General features: G+C 51.4%; 1 protein-coding gene across 2 annotated transcripts in view; it reads left to right on the forward strand.

The window, feature by feature from the left end:
- Positions 1-2,454: 2,454 nt before the first annotated feature.
- The window catches only part of LOC125508366 (tryptophan decarboxylase 2), a 28,369-nt gene continuing 4,995 nt past the window's right edge, over positions 2,455-25,828 (forward strand). Inside the window, exons 1-10 of one of the 2 annotated variants that reach the window (XM_048673061.2) lie at positions 2,456-2,614; positions 2,707-2,860; positions 3,818-3,890; positions 4,006-4,236; positions 8,355-8,518; positions 8,715-8,855; positions 14,753-14,812; positions 15,374-15,538; positions 15,667-15,723; positions 17,594-17,658. In XM_048673061.2, coding sequence (XP_048529018.1) covers positions 2,613-2,614; positions 2,707-2,860; positions 3,818-3,890; positions 4,006-4,236; positions 8,355-8,518; positions 8,715-8,855; positions 14,753-14,812; positions 15,374-15,538; positions 15,667-15,723; positions 17,594-17,658 — 1,112 coding nt within the window. In that variant the 5' untranslated portion in view covers positions 2,456-2,612. Of the gene's footprint in view, positions 2,615-2,706; positions 2,861-3,817; positions 3,891-4,005; positions 4,237-8,354; positions 8,519-8,714; positions 8,856-14,752; positions 14,813-15,373; positions 15,539-15,666; positions 15,724-17,593; positions 17,659-25,828 lie in introns of both variants that reach the window. The other variant, XM_048673062.1, reaches the window with a different exon arrangement.

Raw genomic sequence — 25,828 nt, forward strand, 5'->3', positions numbered from 1 at the left:
AAACGGCAACCATGGCCGACGCCAAAGCTCGCCAGAGCAACATCGTCCTCCAGAGGTTCCTCTCGTTCGTCTATGGCCCATGGCTCCTCGGCTTCGGATTGGGTAAGGGATGTCAGGGCGGAGGACGCTTGTCAACCCAAGCGCATGCACGGTGTCGAGATCTTCAGGACCAGGGACGCGAGCCACGCCCGCGCTCAGCCGCCTTGGAGCCTCGTGCGGTGCATCATCGTTATCAGCTGAGGCGCCTGGACATCCCGCGGGAGGATCTACGACCTCCTTGTCGTTCTTGGCGCTTCTCTGGTGCTCAACGTATTGTCATGCATGATGTTTTACATCATCGGCAGAAAAGCGAGTCTGGTCCGTCCGGAGAGAAGCAGGACAGGGTGAGCATTTTTCAGGTCTGTAGGTTTACATGGGTTCTGATCTGATGGTTCCATTTTTTTCATGCTATTTATTTTCTTCACTAACAGTTAGTGATCTGAATGTTTCGGGATTCAGCAAAAGGCCTTGGAATTCCTTATCTGTATACTACTTCGTTTTCGTTCGACCTAGCCCTGCTACAACATATCATTGTTATGTTCTGTTGTGCCACGGTGATTTGTGTGTAACTGAAATTCAGAATGAACTCAAGTTGGCATGTGCCAGTGCTTGCGATATTCTCAGGTTGCACGTTCTCGAATGCTGAATGTTTAGTCTTTTCAGACTCCAGATTGCCTCCAGTTGAACGAAGTCGAGCTGTCGCCCGTCACCTTGCTGCCGTTCTTCTCCCCTTCCGACCGGCGGTAATTTACCGATGCTTCCTGGCTTCAGTTATCAGTTTAAATATGCAAATATTCACCTCCTTTCGCAATTCTGGTCAGTTTAAATATGACTGTTGAGGATCCATTTATACTTCTACATGGTTTTAGAATATGGATAAAATCACTATCACAGTAATGTGATTTGTTCTGTAGCTTGTGTTTGGCACTTGGAAACAACATAATAGAAATTTGGTTGCTCAGGTAAGGTAAGGGAAAAAAATTATTGCCCCATTGTTTTTCTGTTTGTCTGCTTGTGATCATAATCTTTTTTAAGCCCGTATAATTTTATGTTGTTGTGAAAGTGCTATACTTTCAAATGATCCTTCGTTATTGGATTATCCATTTGTATTTAACCCTTGCAAGTTTTCATTCTTTCATTGCTTCTGATGTAATACTATTTGTGCTATACTTTCAATTAACTGTTTTGAAATTCTGAGCTTTGTAACATTTGTTCGGAGTTATCATGTTGTACCCATGGCAAGTCGAACATACATGGCATGTTGTGTGTGAGAGAGGAAATTAGTGTCTTATATTTAGAAGATCATGGGCCTAATGTCTGATCGGTGTTGAGGCTCCTTTGCCATTATTATTTTTCTTATCCATTATACGTTGTTTAACATTTATGCTTTTAAAATGCTGATGGACAAGAATAATCCAGTTGCACATCCATTCACGTCAGGGGATTGTTCCCCATTTAAGGACGTACCAAACTCATTTGTAAATGGAAATGCAGAAAGTAATCATACTCGAAAACCTAAAAAGAAATGTAGTCAATCATGGTATGCCAGAATATTTGATGAGAGGAAAGCGGAATTCCTCAAGAAGAGTCGTGTCGCCCGGCAACAAAGAAGGTTGCAGCCCTGGGTAGTGTTAACCATGCACAGAAATCATGTGCACATGCTTCTTCAATAGGTCAGAACCCATCGATCTCGAGGTTGACCGCGTGGTCGCGCCAGAATACGAAACTGCTGCCACCGAGATAATTTGGCACAGTTGTGTCTGTCTAGAGGACAAAATTGGCGTGGTGATCGAGGAGGTCCTTCTTTGACGGGCAAGGCGCTCATGAACAATCCATCACTCATGCCATTGCGCTTTGCTTCCACTTCCATTGGTATTTCTTAGGCGAAAGAATTGTCTTCCCTATCTTAATTTTATTTCCTTGCTTGTTTTTTGAATGGTGCATCAGCTCAGATAGTTTTTGCACTCATGTTATCTGTGATGATATTAAGGTTATGATAATTTACATTTTACCCCCAGTATATATATGCTTCTAGCTGCATTGACTTAATGATCGAAAGGAATGATGTGTATGATGTTACATTTTTCCATCAATGGCATTTAGGGCATTTACAATGTCAGCCGCTTATACACACGCTTACGAGCCAACACCAGCTCAAGAACAACGTGAGTGATGCCGTGAAGTTAAATTCCTTGACTCCGTACATAAATGCTTAGGTACATTAAAGAGTTTTTTTCTTCTTAGTTATAGCTCTTCCAAAACTTCAAGTACAAATTCTTTTGTAATAATATTTCTTTTACTTTTATGATTGAACTATTTTCTTTGATATACGTGAATTTTTACGTGCACGCTTACTAGTTTCATCAAAAGTGACACGCATCCCTTCCCGAGCGGGTAGAGGATCGGCCGTGATTCCGGACGGCTGCGTCGCGAGTGCTCCTAGTCCACCTCCAGTTGTCGCTGACTGAAAAAATCCACCCCCTTTTCTCTTCCTCCCACGTCTGGCGCCTCTCTCTCCACCACCGTATCCTCTTCTCCCCCCTCCTGCCATCGCGTTGCAAACCCTCGCAATCATGTGAACATCTCGCGATCCTCATGTACGCAGTTCCATGTGGGGCAATGCCCCTGCGCTAAACTTTCATGTTGTTTTTGTTGTTGTCAATTAAGGGACGGGAGCGGTACCAGCGATGGCGGGGACGGCGGCGGGTCGCTCCGGCCGATGGACGCGGAGCAGCTGCGGGAGTGCGGGCACCGGATGGTGGATTTCATCGCCGATTACTACAAATCCATGGAGACATTTCCCGTCCTCAGCCAAGTCCAGGCACGACCACTCTTACTCTCGGCTAATCCTGCAGTACAACTTGTTCACGTGCTGCTTCCGCACCTTTATCGCCTATATTATGACTTGGCCTATTGATTGATCCATCTACTAGCTTTAATCCATGTGTTCTGTAAATAACTCTCCGGTATGGAGTATATAACTCCGCTACTAATAATGATATAAGATGCAATACCGAACAATCAGAGCCTTCAGTGTCGGCATACTTAGCTGCCACTCAGGAATACTGTTACCATCTGTTGCCGGATTTGCAGCGGGAAAACCATACAGACCAGAGCTTGAATAGAGAGGTAGAACTATGAAGACTATATCTCAGATGTGTATGGAGGCTATGAATCACCGTAACAAATATTAGAAGTGATGGCTGCCGGGAATATGAGGAAGTAGGAGTGGAGCTGACTACCGAGGATCACAAAGACAGTAAATAATGTGGACCGAGGTTCAGAAGGTACCGTGGGTTGGCGAATATAGTGAATGGAAGTTCAGAACTGTCAAAGTTTACATACAATAGATGGTGTGGCTAACAGAGGAGAAAGTGCAGATTGTGAGGGATAATATGGTACTACTGATTGTGCCACTGAGGGAATGCAGTCGCGGGTATGGCTAAGTTTTAATGGCACACACGTACAGGTAGCAATATAACAAATATAAGTCCCATGGGCCATGGCTATAGCACATTAGGTGATTCTCGGATAATTGATACTGAAGACTCTGACATATTTTTTACTCACCCAGAATCGGATTTCATGCCTTTTCTAGTTCAATTAATGACATTTTAACGGTTTGAAAACTCTGGATCCTTCATGTTGTGAAGTGGTGATGTTGCGATTAAAAATTTAAGAAAACAGTCAAATTTACTACTCTTTTTCTAGAGAAGATGGATTGTGTGAAGGAGTATCGTTGGCACTGACTAAGATCTGTGCATCCATTTCATTGCAGCCAGGATATCTAAAGGAACTTCTTCCAGATTCAGCTCCTAACCAACCTGATACTTTGGATGCCCTTTTTGACGGTGATCTTCCCTCCAGTCTACTTTGAAGTGATATCGGAATTTAAGTTATCAATTGCATTCCATGTCTTTGCCAAAAGAAACCTTCATTCATTCAGCAAATTGTTCTGATGCCCAGATATTCGTGAGAAGATGATACCTGGAGTAACTCATTGGCAAAGTCCAAGTTATTTTGCATACTATCCCTCAAATAGCAGCACTGCTGGATTCCTGGGGGAGATGCTTAGTGCTGCCTTTAACATCGTTGGCTTCAGTTGGATAACCTCTCCTGCTGCAACTGAGCTAGAGGTTATAGTCTTAGATTGGTTTGCAAAAATGCTTAAGCTTCCAAGCCAATTTCTGTCAGATGGTAAAAATGCAACCATATATTGTGGTTTGATACATAAATTATTTGTGAAAAAAGTCCATTTTACTACCCTGAATAAAGTGGGTGGTTCACTTTACCCCCTGATCTATTTTCTGCTTCTTTTGCCCCCCAAACAAACCCAAACCAGACAAAACACCCCCTGGCTAGTTTTCCTCCACCCGCTGCTGATGTGGCACTAGTCAACGGCGTTTTTGATCTGGGTGGGCCCCCCTTGTCAGGTTTCTCTCTCTCTCTCTCTCTCTCTCTCTCTCTAGGTCAGATCCGCCGCCGGCCGAAGGAGCTCGCCCCGGGCCGATCCGTGCCCGAGCCACCCGCGCCCCACCTCCCTCACCCTGTGTCGCCCAGGAGCCGCCGCCCTCTCCCTGCCATCGCGCCGGCGTCCTACCAGAGGAGCCCCGTCCCGTGCCGCCGGGGATTGCCCCGCCCCCGCGCCGCCGCCGCCTCGCTGACCCCGCCGGCCACGCCATCACGCCGCCGCGCGAGCCCGCCCCGACTACCCACCACCGGTGTTGCCTCCTGCCGACCCTGCCTGGCCCTGCTCTGCTCGCCGGTGCGCCACCGCCTCTTGCCGACCACGCTGGCCACACCATCCCGCCGCCGCGCGAGCCCGCCCCGAGTACCCACCGCCGGTGGTTGCCACCAGCGCCTCGACCCCCCGCGCCACGGCCTCCTGCCGACCCCGCCTGACCCTGCTCTGCCCGCCAGCGGGTGCAGCGGCAGCTCTATCCCAGCACCACCTGACAAGGGGGCCCCACCTAGGTCAAAACCGCCGTTAACTAGTGCCACATCAGCAGCGGGTGGAGAAAAACCAGCCAGGGGGGTGTTTTGTCCGGTTTGGGTTTGTTTGGGGGGTAAAAGAAGCCGAAAAATAGATCAGGGGGTAAAGTGAACCACCCACTTTATTCAGTGTAGTAAATTGGACTTTTTTCATTATTTGTTGATCTCAACATTATTTTTTGCAATTTAGTTCTTCTATAATATGTATCACCTCATAATTAACTGGCATGTCTAGGTAAAAAATGAATGAGAATGTTTGATTGACAAATACTGCGTGAAAACTTTGCATACTTGGTTATTCGGTATTTATTTATTGTGCGTTGCCATTCTGTATTTGTTCAACTATTTATTGTTTCCTTCTTCCTTGACATATTGAGTGTCTGTCCCTAAAAAAAAACATATTGAGTGCCTGGTCTCCTTTTATGGGTTTGAGTCCTAGAAACAGCCTCTTGCAGAAATGTAGGGAAAAGCTGCGTACTATAGACCCAAAGTGGTCGGACCCTTCCCCGGACCCTGCGCAAGCGGGAGCTACGTGCACCGGGCTGCCCTTTTTTTTTGTCTGGTCTAGTTTTACATAGAATCCTTAAGTACTTGTTCAAGCTACTCCATTAAAACATGCGGTCGTTTCTTTCTTTTCCGCGAGCGCCATAGCATGACATTGACTACAATTTCCAAATCATATAGTAAAATAATCGGGTAACTCAATATGAACAATCTGGCAACCACACACTATAAATCTGATAAATGGTACAACAACAACAACAACAACAAGAAAAACAAAATCTTTAGTCCCAAACAAGTTGGGGTAGGCTAGAGTTGAAACCCATAAGATCTCGTAGCTAACTCATGGTTTTGGCACATGGATAGCTAACTCATGGTTGTTGTACTCCAGTCCTTCAGATCTCTCTTTACGGACTCCTCCCATGTCAAGTTCGGTCTACCCCGACCTCTCTTGACATTATCATCACGCTTTAGCCGTCCACTATGCACTGGAGCTTCTGAAGGCCTACGTTGAATATGCCCAAACCATCTCAGACGATGTTTTTTTTAAAGGAGGAAGACCCCCGGCCTCTGCATCTAGGCGATGCATGCAGCGACTTTATTAATTATTCACAAAAGACCTTACAAAGTAATACATCAGTAAGACTGAAGCCACCGTCTAGGCAACATTTGTCGCTACTCCTATCCAATTGATGAAGAGATGCTGATAGTCTGGGCCTAATACCAAATAGACCTCGCAGCCAAACCTAACATCTAAGACCTGAGGCCCCAACCAAGCCACCTGCCGGGTATGGGGCAGCCACTGGTCTGGCGCACACTCAGAGGCCGCCGCCGCCACCTGCCACCAATCCATCTTCAGAGCTGTACTGATGCATCTACCTTGCCCGGTCTAGCTGCTGTCGACGCCACCACGATGCCAGATAGTGTCACCCTCCTGCGCGAGTCCATCATCGCACATCAGACACCTAATCTCCAGGACGCCATGCCATCGAGATCCGTCGCCATCAATGTGTATGATGAAGCACCACTCCACCGAGTCCATTGGTCCCTCGAGCCGGTGTACACCTCCAAGAATGATGCCCCCAAGGGGGAAATGAGAAGCTTTTCTTCAATCGGTGATACCCCAACTCTATCCCATATATCATCATTCCGGACCCTGTCCTTCCTTGATGTAGGGTAGGAACCCTAGGGGCCGATCTTTCACGAAAGGAGCGGATCCCGCGAAGAACACGAAGAACACAAGGGGGAAAACGAGGGAAACACGAGGGAAAAATGAGAGGAACACTCAAACTAACAAGAACAAGTCACACATGTGCTAGATCCTCGGATACATAAGAGTTCACACGGTACACGATCAACTAGGAACGATACAAGGGTAACGGTCTTCTCCGTGAGGAGGTCTTGAATCCAAAGGGATCTTCTCCGAAGAGGCCGCGGTCTCTCACGAGGAGTAGATCCGATGTGGATGAGCGAAGCTCTATCTCTCAAAATGAGCTAAACCAATGCTAACCCTAACTAGGAGGAGGTGGAAGAGTATATATAGTCTAGGGACACGAAGGGGTAAGTGGGGGATACATGGGCCTCGGGCCCGATCTCTGTGCACAGACAGGCGCCGGTCGTCCGACGGGTACCGAACGTCCGGTGGCTCACGAGGGTCCGGTCGTCCGGTACTTGTCGGACGTTCGGCGTTTCGGCTCGGTTGAGGTGGCGCCGGATTTCCGGGGGCGGTCGGACGTCCGGACGCTGGAGTGTGTCGGGCGTCCGGGACTTGTCGGACATCCGCTCATTTGGCTCGGGTGCAGGATCGCCGGTCGTCCGGTTGGTCTTCAGGCGTCGGATGTCCGGTCCCGGCCGGTCGTCCGGTGGCTGGAGCTTCTTCCGTAGCCCTTCTTCTTGTTCCTCGCGCTTGGTGTCCTCGCCTTCTGGTCCATGGGCTTCCTCTTGGTTCCTGGACATGCATAGCACACAAGTTTGAGGTAGTAGCCATGTCTCACATGTGGAAAGTGAAAGTTCGGAGAGGAGCGAGTTCACCTTGTGTCCAATGGTGTATAGTCGAGGTCTCATCTTATGTATCCTTGGGGCTTGGAGAGTAGTCGGAGTGTACATGGGGATGAACGTGGGATGCTCCGCATCATTCCTTGTGTGGCCACACATCCATCTCAACACGTGCATCTCCGCTACACCTAACTGTTGAACATGTCGCCTTTTAGTCGGCCAACAATCAGCGCCATACAACATTGCGGGTCAAATCGCCGTCCTATTGAACCTGCCTTTTAGCTTTTGTGGCACTCTCTTGTCAGAGAGAACGCCAGAAGCTTGGCGCCACTTCATCCGTCCGGTTTTGATTCGATGGTTCATATCTTCATCGATGTCCCCATCCTTCTGCAGCATTGACCCCAAATATTTGCATAGATTTCTTGGTAGACATCGGCAACTCTGTAAGACTAAGTGGGGGATGTGCTCCGGTTAGAGTTACACGATGCCACTTGATTATCCTCCTACGTGCATCGGAATCGAAATAGTTTGATGCAATCCTAGAATCATGTGATTCAGACCGTGATTTGGACTATCCTTGATCTGAGATATCTACTTTATAGATGCCGCTTTAGCACAATGTAATTCCCTCCATAAAGAAATATAAGAGTGTTTAGATCACTAAGGTAGCAATCTAAACGCTTTTATATTTCTTTACAGAGGGAGTACTTCGCTGCTATCTTTTGATATAGTACATGTATATGTTTTTCCTTAGTGTAAAAATTGCGGACTTGTGTTCCTAGCTAAAGTCATGCTTCCGAGTTTCTCTATTGCATCTCTCTTTGCAGTGCCTGGTGGAGGAGTAATCCAGGGTACTGCCAGTGAAGCAGTTCTTGTTGTACTATTGGCTGCACGAGATAGAACTTTAAAGAAGCATGGGAAAAAATCCCTTGAAAAGTTAGTAGTTTATGCATCTGATCAGACACATTCTGCTCTGCAAAAGGCATGCCAGGTATCCAGATATCTCCAACCAAAGTCCCACTAGAATGTTTTCCAGTTATTTGTTATGAAGAAATTACCTGTCTTTTGTGTTCTTCAGGTTTGAAGTTATTTCAAAGAATTACAATTAGGTAGTTAGATAAATATGCATTATGTTCATGTACTTTTTATTTTATTTTCTGTTGACCTGAAGTAACATTCTGTTGAAGATTGCAGGAATTTTCCCAGAGAACTTCAGAGTTGTCAAAGCTGACTGTAGTAAGAACTATGCTGTTGCACCTGAAGCGGTGACAGAGGCCATTTCCATTGACTTATCATCTGGCTTGATACCATTCTTCATCTGTGCAACAGTAAGCAATAAGCCATGCTTTCTTCGCGTGCAAACTTCTTTGAATTAGATAATGGAAAACTTGTATGTGAATTTCAACATTATATTGCTAGAGATATATGCATTGTTGTTTCCCATTTATATTAGGATTCCTACTTATCTCCTCTCTAGTACATGTATATATACTGGCCTTGAGCGCATGGAACAGATCAAGTTGCTTACATCTCAACATGATTTACTATACTATTTTAATGAACTACTTGAGTTAATATATACTCATATACTCCCTCCGTTCACAAATATAAGATGTTTTCTATATTTTCAATATGGACTATATACAAACTGAAATGAGTGAATAAACACACTAAAACGTGTTTATATACATCTGATTCAGAATAAAGTTAGAACATCTTATATTTATGAACGGAGGGAGTAGTTACTAAAAATTTGAGATCCTGATATTAGACCAGCGTCTGTTTATCCTATTGGTCATGTAAGTTTTTTGGAAAAGGAGGCTCACCCCCGGCCTCTGCATCTGAAAGATGTATGCGGCCATATTATTAATAAAAGGTTCGAAAAATAACAAGATCTTAGCTCCATTACAGCTCGCAAGAGGAGCGAAAACAAAAACAAAGAGAACTCAATGCCACAACCGGCAGGATAATAGGACTAGAACACTAGACGCCTATCCTATTATGAGACCGCCATCCAAACCGGTTGAATATAGCCCGTGCTACCATCTCCCACTGGGTGCACCCAGTAACCAAAGGCTCCCTGGAGTCCATAGGAGTGAGTAAGGACCACGTACGGATCCATGTTGTAGCTCTGAAGATGACCTGCAAGAATGTTAAAAAATGTTGTCTGTTCAAGATCATATCATTTCTGCAGTTCCATATAGCCCAAAGAAGCGCACATATTCCAATCCGAATACGAGACGCAGTAAGTAAATCAACTCCAGCTAGCCAGGTCCCAAATAACGCTTCAATACTAGTTGGAGGATTAATGTTAAAGGTTATATGAATCGTTCGCCAAAGTAATTTCGCGAGAGGGCATTCTATGAATAGGTGTTGTGTTGTTTCATCATGATCACAAAAACAACATCGTGCACTACCTACCCACCGTCGCTTTAGTAAATTATCTTTGGTGAGGATCACTTGCTTGTGGGCAAACCACATGAAAATTTTGATACGCAAGGGAACCTTAACTTTTCAAATATGTAGTGATCTTGGGATTGGGCCAGAATTAATTAGATCCACGTACATAGATTTTACCGTAAACACACCGTTTCTGGTTAGTGTCCAGTGAAAGGAATCAGGTTGGTCGGTTAGTTGAACTTCCATCAACCGCCTCACCAAATGTAGCCAGGAGTTCCAACGCTCCCCAACTAAAGATCTCATAAAGTGTATATTTAAGGGCACCTCCTGTAGAATATTAGCCACGTAATCCTCCTTACGTTGAACAATATTGTATAAGGTGGGGTACTGTAGCGCTAGAGGCGTCTCCCCTAACCACGTATCCTCCCAAAATCTTGTTGTCATGTCAGTAATGTTGAATAATATTGTTCACGATGTAAGTTTCTGACGATGGGAAAATATTACATGGAAAGGTTCCTCAAGTTGTAAATTACATGATAATAAGCAGAGTACAGGTTTCAATGCAACCTCAAATAACTTGTAGTTCTACGAGAGTGATTTAATCTCATCTACGAGATAAAAATGACAAAATGCACTACTGGTATCCATTGCATGGTCACTAAGCAGTTGTCTTTTTTGTGTCTCATAAATGAGATTGAATTTGATCCTTACATTTTGCACTGGATATAGGACATCCATTTTCTATACCTACTGATTATTTATGAAGTTTTTGGAACTTCTATACCATATTGTCCCAGGATTGCAACCAGGACATCCTGATCATATAAGCCATTCTAATAGATATGAACATTATAGTGTTTGCAATACACGAACTGCTCCCGCACAGAATCAGGTTTGCAGTTATTTCCACCTGAAAGATATTGCCTTAGAGGCTTAAAACCATACAATCCCCGTACCCCCCGGTTGTGTCTTGAGAACACTCCCCGTACCCCCCGCGCCCCCCCCCCCCCCCCCCGAGCGGGGCGACCGGGGCGGCCCTCCCTCCCCTCGCCGCCTAGCCCCCACCTCCCACCCCTCCTCCCGCCGCTGCCGCCGGCTGGCGTGGCCGGGCGTTGCCCGCGCGGCGCCGTGGCGAAGCCGGCGGCGGCGGCCCTCTTCCTCTCCTCGCGGTTCCCCGGCTCGGGCGGCGGTTTCCGGCGACGGTGCACCTCGGCGGGCGGCGCTCCGGTGTTGATCGGGCGCAGATTCGGCGGTGGCGCGGCCCTTTGGCAGCGGTGGCGGCTGGCGGCGGGGACTGGCCGGCGGAGCCCTGCAGGCTCAGATCTGGGCCCTTTTGGGCCCGATCTGGGTCAGGGCAGGTTGGTCTGGCCTCCGGCGGGTCTCCTCCGGCTGGGCTGGCGGGATGCGGTCGTTGGGATCGGCGGCTCTGCGCTACGTCGGCTGTAGCGCGGCAGCAGGAGCTTAACGTGCCCGATCTGGGCCCGGCTGGGCAGGGGGTCCGGCGTGCTCCCGCGCCTGCGTCCGGTCTGCTACGGCTTGTGCTAGTGGAGGTTGTCCCCTCCCACGTGGCTGTGGTGCTCCCAGTCCCTATCGGCGGTGGTCTCGTTTGGTTTGGCCGGCCTCGCAGCGTCTGCGGTGGAGAGACGACGGTGGTGTCCTCGTGACTGTGGTGGCGCAGGTTGGTGGGCGGTTGGCGTGGTGGAGCCGCCGGTTGGTCCTGGGTTGTGGGTATGAGGGGTAGGGCGAAATCCCTCTCGGGTCCGCCCGGCACCGACGCGGTGACGCCTGCGGGCGCCATCAACCTTCTTGAAGGGCGTCGGGAGTACCTCTCGCCTGCTTCCCTCCGTGTACCGGGAGAAATCCTAGGATTCGTCCGGGCAGCAGCGTTGTCGTCGTCGCAGTCCTTCTTGAAGGTGTTGCTTGGTTCACGGCGACTCGATGGCATTGGAGCATGGTGGATGTTTCCGGTGGGCGCAGCGGTTGCGGGATGCTTCAGCTTTCGTTCTTCCGGCGCTGCCTGCATTTCTTTCTCTTGCTTTTCACTTGTTTTCCTTTTGGGCATGATTGTGCTGTTTGCCCCAGCGTCGAACTTCTGGCTGTATCGGGTGGTTGCTATATTAATATAGCGGGGCGCAAGCCTATTTCGGTAAACCATACAATGGCAAATCTAAGCTGACAATAAAATAAAATCTGAACTCTTTATTCCCAGTCGGATACTCTTAAGGCCTTGTTCGGTTGACAGGGAATTGGAGGGTGTTGGTAGGGATTGAGGGGGATTAAATCCTGTACAAGTCAAAATCCCCTTAAATCCCCTCCAATCCCTTTGAGAAGGGGTGTAACTGAACAAAGGCCTAAAGGCAGTGGTGCGAGTTTGTTTACATTACATAATTCCAACACCACTTACTGGTGTGGTATGTGTCCAGTGTATTTGTTAGCTGTGTAGTTTCCCCTTTACATAGGCTTCTATTTGCATATGTACTGGTTACTTTAACGATGACCTATGATCAAGAAAACGGGATTATCATGCAACACATGATCTAGTCTTAGAGGCGAGACTAGGAACCTATTTTGTGTTTATGTTTCCACACATGCTTATGAGTTTTCCTCTAAATCTCACATTCAAGAACCATGGCAATTATAGCACAGAAATAAATATTAATTACAAATGTGGAAATAAATAATAACATTTATTATTGCCTATAGGGCATATTCCCAACACACGCGGGAGGCAAATCTCCGACCATGCGCTTTACCGAACAAGACTTTCGCCCCGCTTTATATATAAAGCACTGAGCATCAGACAAACCGATAAAAACGCACACCACCACCACACACGACACACGCACCCAAGGCAAGATACACAGGTGCCGAGCACCGCCACATCACCCCAACGCCACCAAGCCCAGATGGCCACCGAGGAGGGGTGAGACAGACCACGACGGAGCATGGACTCCAAGACGGTGCCTCCAAGAAGGGAAACGACTACAGAGCGACGCCACTGTCCGATCCCGAAGATCAAGTTTTCACTCGGAGCAACGCGATGGGGAGGGAACAACCACGACGGGGCCTTCAGGAAGGGAACGAAGTCCGCGGACGCCGCCGCCGTCGACCAGTGCAAACTGGGCAAGTAATACACCCCGGCTCACCCCCCGCCATTGCACCGAAGCTTCGCCGACCACCAGCACCCATGCCACCCGCATGGTCATGGCTGCCCGCCCGCACCTGAGACGCTCGCTCCGCCCACAAACGCCGCGTCTCCCGCCGCCAGGGCCGCCACCCTGCATCCAAACACCCCCGGGACCAACCAAAGGCCTTGGCTTTGGTCCAATTGGCAGCCCCAAACCAATTGAACAACAGTAGACGCCCCGCCTCGGGGGAGCGGACGCGTCCGGACCGGCACACCCCTGTGCGAGCGACGGATGCCCCGACTTCATCGGCGCCTCCCATCCCTCCAGCCAACCTTCCCACCAGACACCCCCTGTGTCGCCCCACCACGGCGCCGGTGCAGATCCGCGCGAGGCCACCGACGACCACCTGTTCACCAGCAAGGGACACCACATCCACCACCGCCAAGCGCCAAGGATGCTCACCGGGGAGTCAACCCGCGCCGCTCGCCGCCGTCCAACTGCCGGAACCAGTCGGATTCCGGCCAGCCCGCCTCTGCTGCGCCTCCACCACCACCAGCCGGAGCCATGGCAGGGCGGACGCCCGCAGCCCGCGCTGCCTGCGCCGGCGCAGCAGCCACCTCTGAGCCCCAGGCGCGCTCGACCGCCAAGCTGCCCGTTGCGCAGCAGCGGAGTCGCAGGGACGCCGCGTCCGCCCGCTGCTCCGCCGTGACGCCCAGCACCGCGACACGCTCCGGCCCACGCCGGCCCAACGCGAGCGGGAAGACCAAGAGGCCCTGCCGCCGCCGGCAACGGCTGGGCTTCGTCCGGCCGCGCCCTCAGGCGGCGGCGAGGGAGGAGGACGAAGGGGGGGAGGGGAGGGCCGGCGACGATCTAGGGTTTCCCCCCGATCGCCTCGCGGGGGGCGACGCGGGAGGGAGGGAGGGAGGGGCGATTAATGCTATTCTATTTCTGAATACAATCGACCATGCGCTTTTGCATTGGGTGCCGGTGACCACGTCGGTGTTGGCCCAGAAGAACTACTGATAGCGCAGCAGGCATCCCTTCCGGAAGTTGCAGCCTTGCAGGGCAGCCATGGCGTAGGACGGGAGGGCAGAGAGCACCGTGTTTGGAAGGCCCCCCCTTGCCCCCGAAGGTGAAGCCCTCGTTTTGATGTGGAGGTTCTCAACGAATCCTTCCAGGATCATGCTCGCTGGCGAAGATCACCAGGCTCCGATACTAAACTAGTATGAGCCTTAAATGTGATTGAGAATTGCCGGATTGCTTGACGGGGGCTATCACTCTAGCCATGGCGCTCCAGAGCAGAGGTTATAGAATAGGTAACTGCATAACACTGTAACAGAATAATAGGAAGATATATATTTGGGGTTCTTGCTGACATTTGTTAGATAGACAGCCAAAGCATTATATAGCTGGCTTTACCACAAAATTAAGGAACTACCAACTTGTGTACCAGGAAACTAATTATATGCAAGTGATTAGTAAAATCCCTACTTGCTAAAGGTAACTAAGATACTTATCCCCTGGGTAACTGGGATCCTTATCTTTAACCCCTCTTTGTAACATGATTACATGATGAATGTTACAAAAAAAAAACTGGAATGGTGTTCTCCGATGTGTAATAAGCTTATCTTTTTATCTGGTAACACATATTTTTTGCTCCTTATTTACTTTCTAAGGAAAGCTCTTATTTGTTTCAGGTAGGCACAACATCTTCATCGGCCGTGGACCCCTTGCCTGAACTAGGAAACATAGCACAGGTGTTTAGGCCCATTGGTTGTGATAATTGGGAAATTATATTTGTATAATGAAGTAATATAATCAGTCTTTATTTGATACTTTCTCTTGCTATATTTTCTATAAGTATTTTCCAAAAAATTGACGATCTTCTGCCAGGCAGGAATAGAACACGGTTGTGTTGGTGCTAGTTCGAAACCTTGTTATGTCCACTTTTGAGGAACAAGTCTGCGCATTGATGGGTAGTAACTGGTAGCTGGTAGGTTAACAGTGTTTCCCAAAAAAACTATATGGGACCAGAACTTGAAAAATAGTCCTTGTAAATTGATTTTTTATTTTTTTGTCCATATGTTAATCCCAATCAATCTAAATTTGCGGTACAGCTAAAACTAGGTATTTATCAGCTCTCTAGTGGGAACCAATACTGTCCTATGTCTGGGATTTTTCTGGAGCATGTTTTTGGGATGTTGGTTGCACCCCCACTGTTATTAGCAACCTTGTTTTTGTATGACTTGTGCAAATTGTACATATTGTTATTCATGAATGTACTTTCACTAATTATTTCTGTTTATAATTTTTGTTAGGGCCATGACATGTGGTTCCACATTGATGCTGCATATGCTGGAAGTGCTTGTATATGCCCAGAGTATCGACATCATCTTGATGGAGTGGAAAAAGCTGATTCATTCAATATGAATGCACACAAATGGTTCCTCACAAACTTCGACTGTTCTTTGCTATGGGTTAAGGTAAGCCATGTGATACTGTTCCAATTGGGATAACATGATTTGCGCTTCTAAATAATCTCGCTTTTCTTGTTTTTTCTAAGTATATCAATATTGATATTGCACAAACTGACATCACACATAACGAACAGGACAGGAGTTATCTTGTGGAAGCATTGTCTACAAATCCAGAGTTTCTTAAGAATAAGGTTAAAATCTCCTTTCCATTTTTTTTCTCTTGGAGATTTTCATCATTTCATGGAAGTGGACTTTAATCTACTTTCGGAACTGAATTCTGGATGCTTGTTCGTTTATCTTTTTTTCTCGTACATGCATCAAAGTGCATGTCTTTTTGTATTAGGAGAAAGTGTCGAAACGATGTGCATCTTATACAACTCAAAGGAACAAAAAAGTAAACTAAATTTAACAAAGAACGAAACCTAGGCAAAGAAACGGAGAAACCGAATGAAACAAGCCAAGAAACAAAAAACTGTACAACTGCCCTACTGCTGCTGTTACAGTGGCCACGGCCTCGAGCGTCTTGAGACAATCTCCTTAGGCTTAGGGACTTTGCACCAGTGTTGATCCCCAGTTTCCAAATCCCAGTGGTAACCCGCTGGTTATCACTGGACCTGTTTGCTACCGGGAGCTATTTTTACTAGTGGAGTAAAATGCACCGGAGGTTCTATAAGTATGAAAAAGCACATGTAAGTCCTAAAAGTGGATAAGTGGTATGCACATGTAAGTCCTAAAAGTGGATAAGTGGTAGTGACCACCTGTCCAATGGAATATCTCACCCAAGCAGCAGCAGCGCGCGCTCGCCATTGCTGTCACGGCCGCGAGCTACCCCTAAGTGCTGGTCACCCTGACCAGTGTGTCCCTGTCCACCGGCCAATGTGCGTAACAGTCTACTCCTTGATCAATTCCCACTTCTGCACATTCCTATGCATATCAATTCTCTCATGCTTGGGCATTGGCGTGCTCTTGCACCATCGTGAAGCTCTCATGAAGGTGCTAGGGTGGTACGGCAAGCTGCTGGATGATGGCACCTGCAAGACCGCTGAAACCACCAGCAACATCTGGAACCACTGGAAGTATTACACACACCTGAGATGGATTGTCCAGGTGGATTCTGCTCGGAGGAATAGAACCAAGCCTGAGAGTCAGGCTACATAGTCTCAGAGGTTCCAAATGTTGCTCACTGGGAGGTTCCAAACAAGAGCTATCAACCTCTGTGGCATCCTGTCTAGTTCGAACACCTCGCTTAGAGTATCACCGGTGCAACTCTCTGAACTCACTTGGAGGGACAAACAACTAACACTTGGTGGCTCCAATCAGGAAAATCACAGAGAAGATTATGAATGGAACTTTTGAGATTTGATTGAGTTTTTTAAGGTTTGAGTTTGAGCACTTAGCAAGAATTTCTTCTCCTCACTAGGGTCAAGATTTCCCTTTTGATAGTACTGGCATATTTATGACTCAAAGTGATCCTGTATCACAAAAGTCTAAAAAGTCCTTAATCATGCTGATTTCTTTGCAAAGATTTTGAGGGGTCGAAAACCATTTTCCAACTAGCATCTTTTAGGACTTTAGCTTATCATCACTAGAGTAAATTATTTGTTGTCCTGAAATATCAAAAGCCACTATGGTGGCCTAGATGCACTTTCAGATGGGAATGGCCCAGGGTAGGGCCAAAGTGTTGGGTGATACTATTCCTGGAGAGTAAATCCCATCCTCGTGTACGAGTGTGCGGTTGGCCACTTTTTCCCAAACCACAATGTAACAAAGTGTTTCTTTTCAAACAATGGTATGCAGAGCATTTGAGTATTCAGTCCACGAAGAAAAATTATCCCCTGCAGTTTTAATTGATTGACTTGACAAACTGAAAAATATATTTTCAAAAGAACAAAAAGAGTGTGTTGAAAGAACAATGGCATGTCTGTATTCCTGTAATGTGATCAAAAGAATTACGTGTAAAAGCTCATTACTGAGTTTCTACATTTGGAAATAAGCCAGCTTTGATGAGTTTACGTAAAATTATGTTTCGATTGTGACATAACAACTGTTTTACATTTTCAGGCTTCCCAAGCAAATTCTGTTGTTGATTTCAAGGATTGGCAAATTCCACTTGGTCGTCGTTTTAGGTGAAATCTTTTTGGCGACTTTGATAACCACCATTTGTCGAATGTACTGTTTTTCTTTTACAAATTTAATAGTTTGGTGCTTCCAATTTTGATAAGGAATTAATTTTCCCATACTTATATGTATTTGTTATTTGCTCTATAATTCTTTTTCCATAGAGAAATATATAGAGAACCCAGCATTCAAGGTGTGTCAGCTAGGTTCTATAAGCATGAAAATCTGGTCACACGTACACTCGGTTTTCCAAAAAGAATAGACCCTAAAAATATATTCTAATTTTAGAGGCCCAACCGCTCACAGCTTTCCACAATGTCGGCATTGTATGTGTCTACCGGTTGCTGCTCAGCTACGTCTATTGCCCACTTTGGATGAGGTTGCCAGTCTCCCCCCCCCCACCCCCCCCACACACACACCTAGATACTTACGAGCCCCCAGGCTTCTTCGAATTCGAAGATATAATTTTGAGGGTATTTTTGTTGAAAAATAGCGCCTGTTTGGTTTTGTGTCGAATATTTTGTCCAAGGTAGGTTACAGTTGGACTCTGAGTTGTACGGTGTGTAGAGTGTAGACAGGGTACGGAGTTATGTCCTTGTAGGACACTTGTATCCTAGGCCTCCTATATCATGTGGGGGTAGACACCTATATCATGTGGGGTGAACCTATGCCAACATAATAGCACAGACACACAGGGAGAGCCAGTGGCGTGTGCCAGCGCCAGGGCGGACAGGGTGCAGTATTGCGTCAGTATCATGGGGATGTAGCCGAGTTCGGTGAACCTTGTTAAAATCTCGATGTCATGCCTCATGTGATTGCTTGTCCTCGGTAAGATCAACTGCATACCTCAGTTTTTAATTTTAACAAGTGGTATCAGAGCGAGGTTGCACAAAAATCTGCCGGAAGCGGTCTTAATACCGGACAAAGTCGTCGGCGAGTTGTGATCCAGAAGCAGACATTGGTCGTATCGTAATCTTTACTGAAGCAATCAAGAGGAGCAGGTCGATTGCTCGATCATGGTGGTGGTGGAATCATGTAGCAACAGGTGTTCTCAATGTCTGAAAGCCGATGAGATCGATCAAAGTGGCTGCCGCATAACGCGCACACTCCAGCGCGTGGTGTGGCAGCGTGGAAGGGCCAGGCCTAGAGGCCCTGTCGGTGTACAAAAGTAGGGGCTCTCCTTTTAACCCCTTCACTTGTGCACGGGCAGTCAGAGCCGCGCCCGCGGCCACACTTAACAAGGCAGAGGAGGGAAGCCAGAGGGAAACCAAAGCATAAGACGACCAAAGCAACGCCAAGGCCCAAGGCGCAAAGAGAGCAAGAGGGCGAGGTGGACTCCCCTGGCAAGACCCTTGTCGGGGTGGCTTCCGCAGCCTCGGCAAGATCCTTGCCGGGGCAACTTGCCTGACGCCAGCAGAGTGCGCCACCCTTGAGCCCAAGGGATTCCAACACCATGTTGGAACCAAGGCTCGGGAGGCACCTCCGTGGCGGCATGCAGATCTTTGTAGAGATCTTAGATACGCAAGATCAGATGAGGACCAGAAGACGACGACCCCCGGCGAGATCCTTGCCGGGGACGACCACGACGCCATGGCAAGACCCTTGCCGGGGGCCCGGCAAGACCCTTGCCGAGGACACCAGCAGGGCCGTAGCCAGGCCCACGTCTGCCAAAGCTACACCGCCGTCCCCAAGCAGCTGCTAGCTCAACCAGCTGGGCGGGCACCTGCGTGGCGACGAGAGGCCTCTACACCGACTCAGCAAGCACCTGCGTGGTGACATGCAGATCTTTGTGAAGGCTCCACCACCGCGCCAGCCCAATAGCTAGCCAACGTGGTGCCACGACACCTCGTCAGCTCAGACGCCTGTCGGAGCCAGGCGTGGCGGCGACAGCTGGGACGTGCTTCCTTGCCGTCCCCGATAAAGTGAGATGGGCACGTCGGTAGCGCATTAAATGCGTTTGTCCGACGGGGCCAGAGGATAGACCCACCTACTGTAGACCTTTCCACCTCCTGTGTGCCACTGTGACAACCCCTTTTCGCCTATAAAAGGAGGTCTGAGGCGTCCAGGAGGGGGATTCAGATCTTTTGGGCAAAGTTGCACCCCGTAGCTAGCTCAAGAACACTCTCAATACACCCACCAAAGCAGGACCAGGGTTTTACGCATCTTTGCGGCCCGAACCTGGGTAAACGATTTGTGTGCTTCCTGTCAGACCCGCTCTTTTCACAACCCCGCGCCCGCCAACCGTAGAAGGGATCCCAGTGACCCCATAGGTGTTGATTTCCCCCGACATCTTTGGCGCGCCAGGTAAGGAGGCGCAGTTGTGGGAATCCGGCCTGGACGAAGCAACGGTTTCGTCGTGGTCGTCACTTCAAGCAAGGAGACGACCGAACAAATGACGTCGTCGGTGGACGTGGCAAACGCTCACGCAGCGACAGAAAAGCTAAGTCATACAAAACCTTGAGTAATTCTTTTTTACATATATGGTTATCGTCCTCGACGATCTTACCCTGTGTATGGCAAACCTGCACACAATAGGGCCCTACCACTATTGGCAATGCCCTCGTTCTGTTTCGAGTCCGCTCAACAGTCTGAGCGGCTGCGTCAAGAACGGCAGGGCGACCTTCTGCAATTGGCAACGCTCTTGTTCTGTCTCGAGTCCGCTCGACAGCTCGAGCTGCCGCTTCAAGAGCAGCGAGGTGGTTCACCCGGCAGCAAGCATGCCCGGCAGGCCATTGAGGATCCATCCTCAAGATGCCGCCTAGGCTTCCGCGCCGGCAAACCTACCCGAATAACGTAGGGCAGACATACAAAGGGAAATCGAACAGGAAAATAACATGCATCATTTCAAAAGTACTGCAGAGTTATATTACATCATTTGTCGCTGCGGTTCTAAATAAAGATAAAAATTGTCTTGGTCTTGAACCTGCAGCGGCGATAAGAAATGGGGTGCCTAGTCCCGACGCTGGCCTTGTACCCTCCGAACTCCGCCGATGCGGCCGATGACGGGCTTGGTGCGCTCCTCGAGCGGCGCGGGGTCCACGTCGTCTGGCAAGCTATCCAGCGAAGCTTCGAAGTCGAGGTCAGGGTTCCAGTATGCTATCTTGGTGAGGACCTTGGTCATGGCGCCCCGGCAAAGCCTCCGGGCCTCTTCGGCCAGAGAGGCCGCCCTGTTGGAGTGGAACCGCTCCAGGGCCCCGAGAACACCCTCGAAGAACAGATTTTGCCTGGCGTTAGGGCTCACGTTTGGCTCTGGGATGTACCTCACGTTTGGCATCCCCATGGAAGCCAGTTGCGTGGTGATCCTGTCGGCGACATCGACGAGGCGGCTGATCCAGAGCTTCTCGCCCGCCACGAACTATGCGTGGCTGGCGGCGTCGTTCTTCCGCAGATGTTTCTCCTCCTCCAGAGTCTTGGTCAGGGCCCCCTCCCGGGCCCTGACCTCCGAGAGTGTCCCTTCGAGGCCCTCCAGCTTCAGCTTCAGGTCCTTGATGGACTCGTTGGCCGTGGAGAGCAGCTCGGCCTTCTCGAGGACTGCGGCCTGCGCGTCAGCCAAAGCGCCCTTGGCCGCGTCCCTCTCCCCCGTCAGCTCCTGGGCCTGCCGCTTCAGCCCGTCACGCTCCGCCTCCAGCTCGTTCACCTTGTCGGCGTGAACCTGGGCCTGAGCATTGAGGGCCTCCTTGTGCCTCTGCTCCAGTTCCCGGGTCCGCTGCATGACGAGCTCTTGGACCTCCTCGTCCTTGTCGCGGAGTGTCACGGCGAGCTTCTCGGCAAGGTCCTCCTCCTGGGAGTTCAGCTCGGCCTGGTGCTGGAGCCGAGCGGCCTCCTCCTTGGCGGCCTGTCGACTCGCCGTCTCCTGGGCCTTCTCGATGTCGGCCTGCTTCATGATGAGCTCCAGCTTGCGCTCGGCCAGCTGGTCCTGGACGGCCTTGAACTCCTCACGAGCCTGGTGGAACCAAGCCTGCGCCTCGGCGACGCGCTTTTCGAGGCCCGCCTTCGCCTTGTCCACCGCTGTCATCCTGGACTTGGCCTTGTCCAGGCGGGCACGGTGAAGTGCCTGGAGCTTGTGGAAGCTGGCGCTCATGCTCTGGAGGAGCCGCTCTTCCTGAGAACCGCCGCCGCCGACACTCGGTCCGTCGACGACCTCAAGCCCGGCGGCGCCAAGCACCTCATCGTCGAATACCTCCCCCTCGGCAGGCGCCCTGGCGCTCGCCGTCCATGGGAGGTGGACAAACAAGTCGCCCACCTTCAGATACTTGCCCGAGCCTGGGGGGCGGAGGAGGGAGGCTGGTCGTCGACCACCACCTCCTCGGCAGCGGCCTTGCTGGCCTTCCCGGCAGGCCCCTTGCCGGGCTCCCCGGCGGCATCCTCAGCAGTGTCCTTGGCGGCCTCCTCGGCGGCGATCCTCTCGGCCTCCGCCGTGGCGTCCTTGGCGACATCCTCGATGATGGTGTCTGCGTCCTCCCGATCCGCCGAGGGAGGATCTGGATATCAAGAAGGGGATGAGGCGAAGCCAAGGCCAAGATCTAGAAAGAAGAGAAAAAGAAAAAGGACGGAAGGCAAGTGGCTTACCCGTGCCGGGCTGGGAAGAAGAGGCCCCCTCCCCGCCAACATCTGGCGCCGAGGTGTGGCCACCAGCGCCCAAGCTTGCCTCCTCCTCCTCAGTGTGCATGGGCTCGGTGCTTGGCGCCCTTGCCGGGGACGCCCCTCGGGGCGGCGTGGTCGACGGAGGCGGCGTGTTGGGGGTAGCCCTCAGTGGCTCCTCCTGCTGCTGTCCTCCTCCTACGATCACGGCAAAGTCAGCGCCAAGGATCGTACCCCCGACACGTTGACGAGGGGCGGGTGATGAGCTTACGCTGGGGGCTGTGCCGGGGGCTGCTGTCCGGACTGCTCAACACCACCAGCGGTGTACCGGAAGTGCCTGCCGGGGGCTGGCCGCCCGCCGAAGACCTGGCCCTCTTCACCCTCTAGGCCAGTGTCTCCGCATCCCTGCCAAGATGAAAACAAATCAAGATAAGTGGCACGGTCCGAAGGGACGGAGTTGACAAAAGTCGAGGCACTTACTCATCCTCCGCTTCTTCCGCTGCCTTCCTCTTCCTCCTCGGGCTAAGGGACCCGAGGTCGAAGAAGACCTCCGTGTCGTCACCTGTGGGAGGAGGGGAAGCAGGTGGAGTTGGGGGACGCTTGGACGGAGAAGGGGCAGCTGCTTTCTTCTTCGCCACCGCGACCTTCACCGCCTTCCCCGCCGCCGCGGCCCTCGTCTGGCGCATGGACACCTCGGGAGTTTCTTGTGGTTGTGCGGCCCTGCCGGGCCGGACCGGCTCACCAGAGACGGCCCGCCGCAGGACACGCCCTCTCCTCGTGACCGGGGGCTTGACAGCCTCGGCCTCCTCCTCAGACGACTCGTCGGCGTCATCTTCGATGAGAGGGGCCCCGGTGCCGGCGCCGCTGGTCTTCCCAGCGGATTCCACCCATTGGGCGAGCTCCTTCTCCTCCGCGGCCGTCGCGGCCTCGTCCTCCACGCCGCTAGCGCTGCCGGCCTCCCTGGCGAGCTCCGCTTCCGTCGCCCTGGCGGCAATGTAGTCCAACTCCGCCTGGGTGGTGTCCTGGACGAGCAGCGGCTTGGCGCGGACATACCCCTCCACCAAGGTGTTGAAGAACTCCTGCACCTTTTCCTCCTCCGGCTCGGCCCAATTCGGGTTGAGGCCGTGTGCGTTGAAGTCCGGCATCATGGCAATGATGTCGGACTGGCGAGAATTGTTGCTCAGCGGGACTACCCTCGCTGGCAACCCAAACAAGGGCCCCTTGGCGACCTTGCCGGCCTTCGCGGCCTTGCCGGACCTCTCGGCTCTGCCGTTGCGGCTCATGTCGAGCTGAAAGAGCCGCTGGCAGAAGTGAGCATGCGCCAACACCGTGAAGTTGTGGTTCAGGCCAGGGCGGAGCCGCATGATGTCGGCCGTGTTGCTGAAAAGCCAAGCCGGCCTCCCCTTGTTGTGCAGAGGAGCGATGCGGCGGCAGATGAAATCCGCCTCGATCATCTCCAGGGTGAGCCCGGCAGCGGCAAGGCGGTGGATCCTGGTGGTGGCGACCATGAGCTTATCCTGGGCATCGACGTCGCTCGAGTCATCTCTGCGAGCCGGCGGCGCCTGGCGAACCTGGCAGAACTCCTGTGGGTCCTCCTCAATCCAGCACCATCGGCTCCGCCACTCCTCCCACCTCCCCATCTGGGCGCCCTCTGGATACGTCCCCCTCTCCAGGGCCCTTGGGATCCAAGTGACACAGCCAGAGATGGCGCCCCTCCTCTGGATCCGAGGGTAAAAGTAGTGGCGGAAGAGCGCCGTGCTGGGGAACACTCCGGCAAAGCCCTCACAGAGGTGGGCGAAAAGAGCCATGCACGCTACGGCATTCGGAGTAAAATCTAGAAGGTGAAAGCCGTATGTGTGCATGATGTCATTGAAGAAATCGGAGAAACGGGGGCAGAGGCCGCAAGAAAAGTAGTCGACGAAGAATGGGTACCAATTCGGGGCGGCCTTGGCGCAATCCGCAGGGATGACACGCTTGGCCGGGTGCCCCGTCTTGACCCCCCACAGCGGCCTGAAGTTGTCCCGGAGGTGGACCACGTCGACCGTCGAGGGAAAGTAGGCGAGCTGCGTCCGCCGCGCCGCCGACTCATTCTCTGACGGCTCTGTCCCTCCGGCGTCCTTGGCCGCTCCTTTGCCCTTGCCGGTCTTGGGTGCCATGGCGGCTGCGAAAGGAGGAGGGGGAAGGGCGGTGAAAACGCAGTGGCGGCGGGCGAGAGCAGAGGCGTGAGGAGGAAGGAGGGGACGGCGGTTCCGAGATTGGAGAAGACGCAGGGGGTAAATGAGCAGCGCGCCCGTGGTCGTTCCTTTTTACGAGGAAGGCGCGGGCCGCCTCTTTACCACGATGTGACGCATGCGTGCGGGAACCGCCCCACGCATGACCCCCACGTCACGCACGACCCTCCACGTCGCGCGTTCGACGCCGGTCGTGGGGAAGCGCAGCGGACGGGAAGTTACTGCGGTAAAATCCGCCCCACCTGCCCGCGTACCGTTCTAGGCCTAGCCCAACAACGCGGCGCGCTTATGTGTGGCCCAGGCCCGGGGGCTCCTGTCGGTGTACAAAAGTAGGGGCTCTCCTTTTGACCCCTTTACTTGTGCACGGGCAGTCAGAGCCGCGCCCGCGGCCACACTTAACAAGGCAGGGGAGGGAAGCCGGAGGGAAACCAAAGCATAAGACGACCAAAGCAACGCCAAGGTGCAAAGAGAGCAAGAGGGCGAGGTGGACTCCCCCGGCAAGACCCTTGCCGGGGTGGCTTCCGCAGCCTCGGCAAGATCCTTGCCGGGGCAACTTGCCTGACGCCAGCAGAGCGCGCCACCCTTGAGCCCAAGGGATTCCAACACCATGTTGGAACCAAGGCTCAGGAGGCACCTCCGTGGCGGCATGCAGATCTTTGTAGAGATCTTAGATACGCAAGATCAGATGAGGACCAGAAGACGACAACCCCCGGCGAGATCCTTGCCGGGGACGACCACGACGCCACGGCAAGACCATTGCCGGGGGCCGGCAAGACCCTTGCCGAGGACACCAGCAGGGCCGTAGCCAGGTCCACGTCTGCCAAAGCTACACCGCCGTCCCTAAGTAGCTGCTAGCTCAACCAGCTGGGCGGGCACCTGCGTGGCGACGAGCGGCCTCTACTCCGACTCAGCAAGCACCTGCGTGGTGACATGCAGATCTTCGTGAAGGCTCCACCACCGCGCCAGCCCAACAGCCAGCCAACGTGGCGCCACGATACCTCGTCAGCTCAGACGCGTGTCGAAGCCAGGCGTGGCGGCGACAGCTGGGACGTGCTTCCTTGCCGTCCCCGATAAAGTGAGATGGGCACGTCGGCAGCGCATTAAATGCGTTTGTCCGACGGGGCCAAAGGATAGACTCACCTACTGTAGACCTTTCCACCTCCTGTGTGCCACTCTGGCAACCCCTTTTCGCCTATAAAAGGAGGCCTGAGGCGTTCAGGAGGGGGATTCGGATCTTTTAGGCAAAGTTGCACCCCGTAGCTAGCTCAAGAACACAAGAGCACTCTCAATACACCCACCAAAGTAGAACTAGGGTTTTACGCATCTTTGCGGCCCGAACCTGGGTAAACGATCCATGTGCTTCCTG

This window comes from Triticum urartu, chromosome 5A, assembly GCF_056163025.1.
Source record: "Triticum urartu cultivar PI428250 chromosome 5A, HENAU_Tu73, whole genome shotgun sequence".
Lineage (NCBI taxonomy): Eukaryota > Viridiplantae > Streptophyta > Magnoliopsida > Poales > Poaceae > Triticum > Triticum urartu.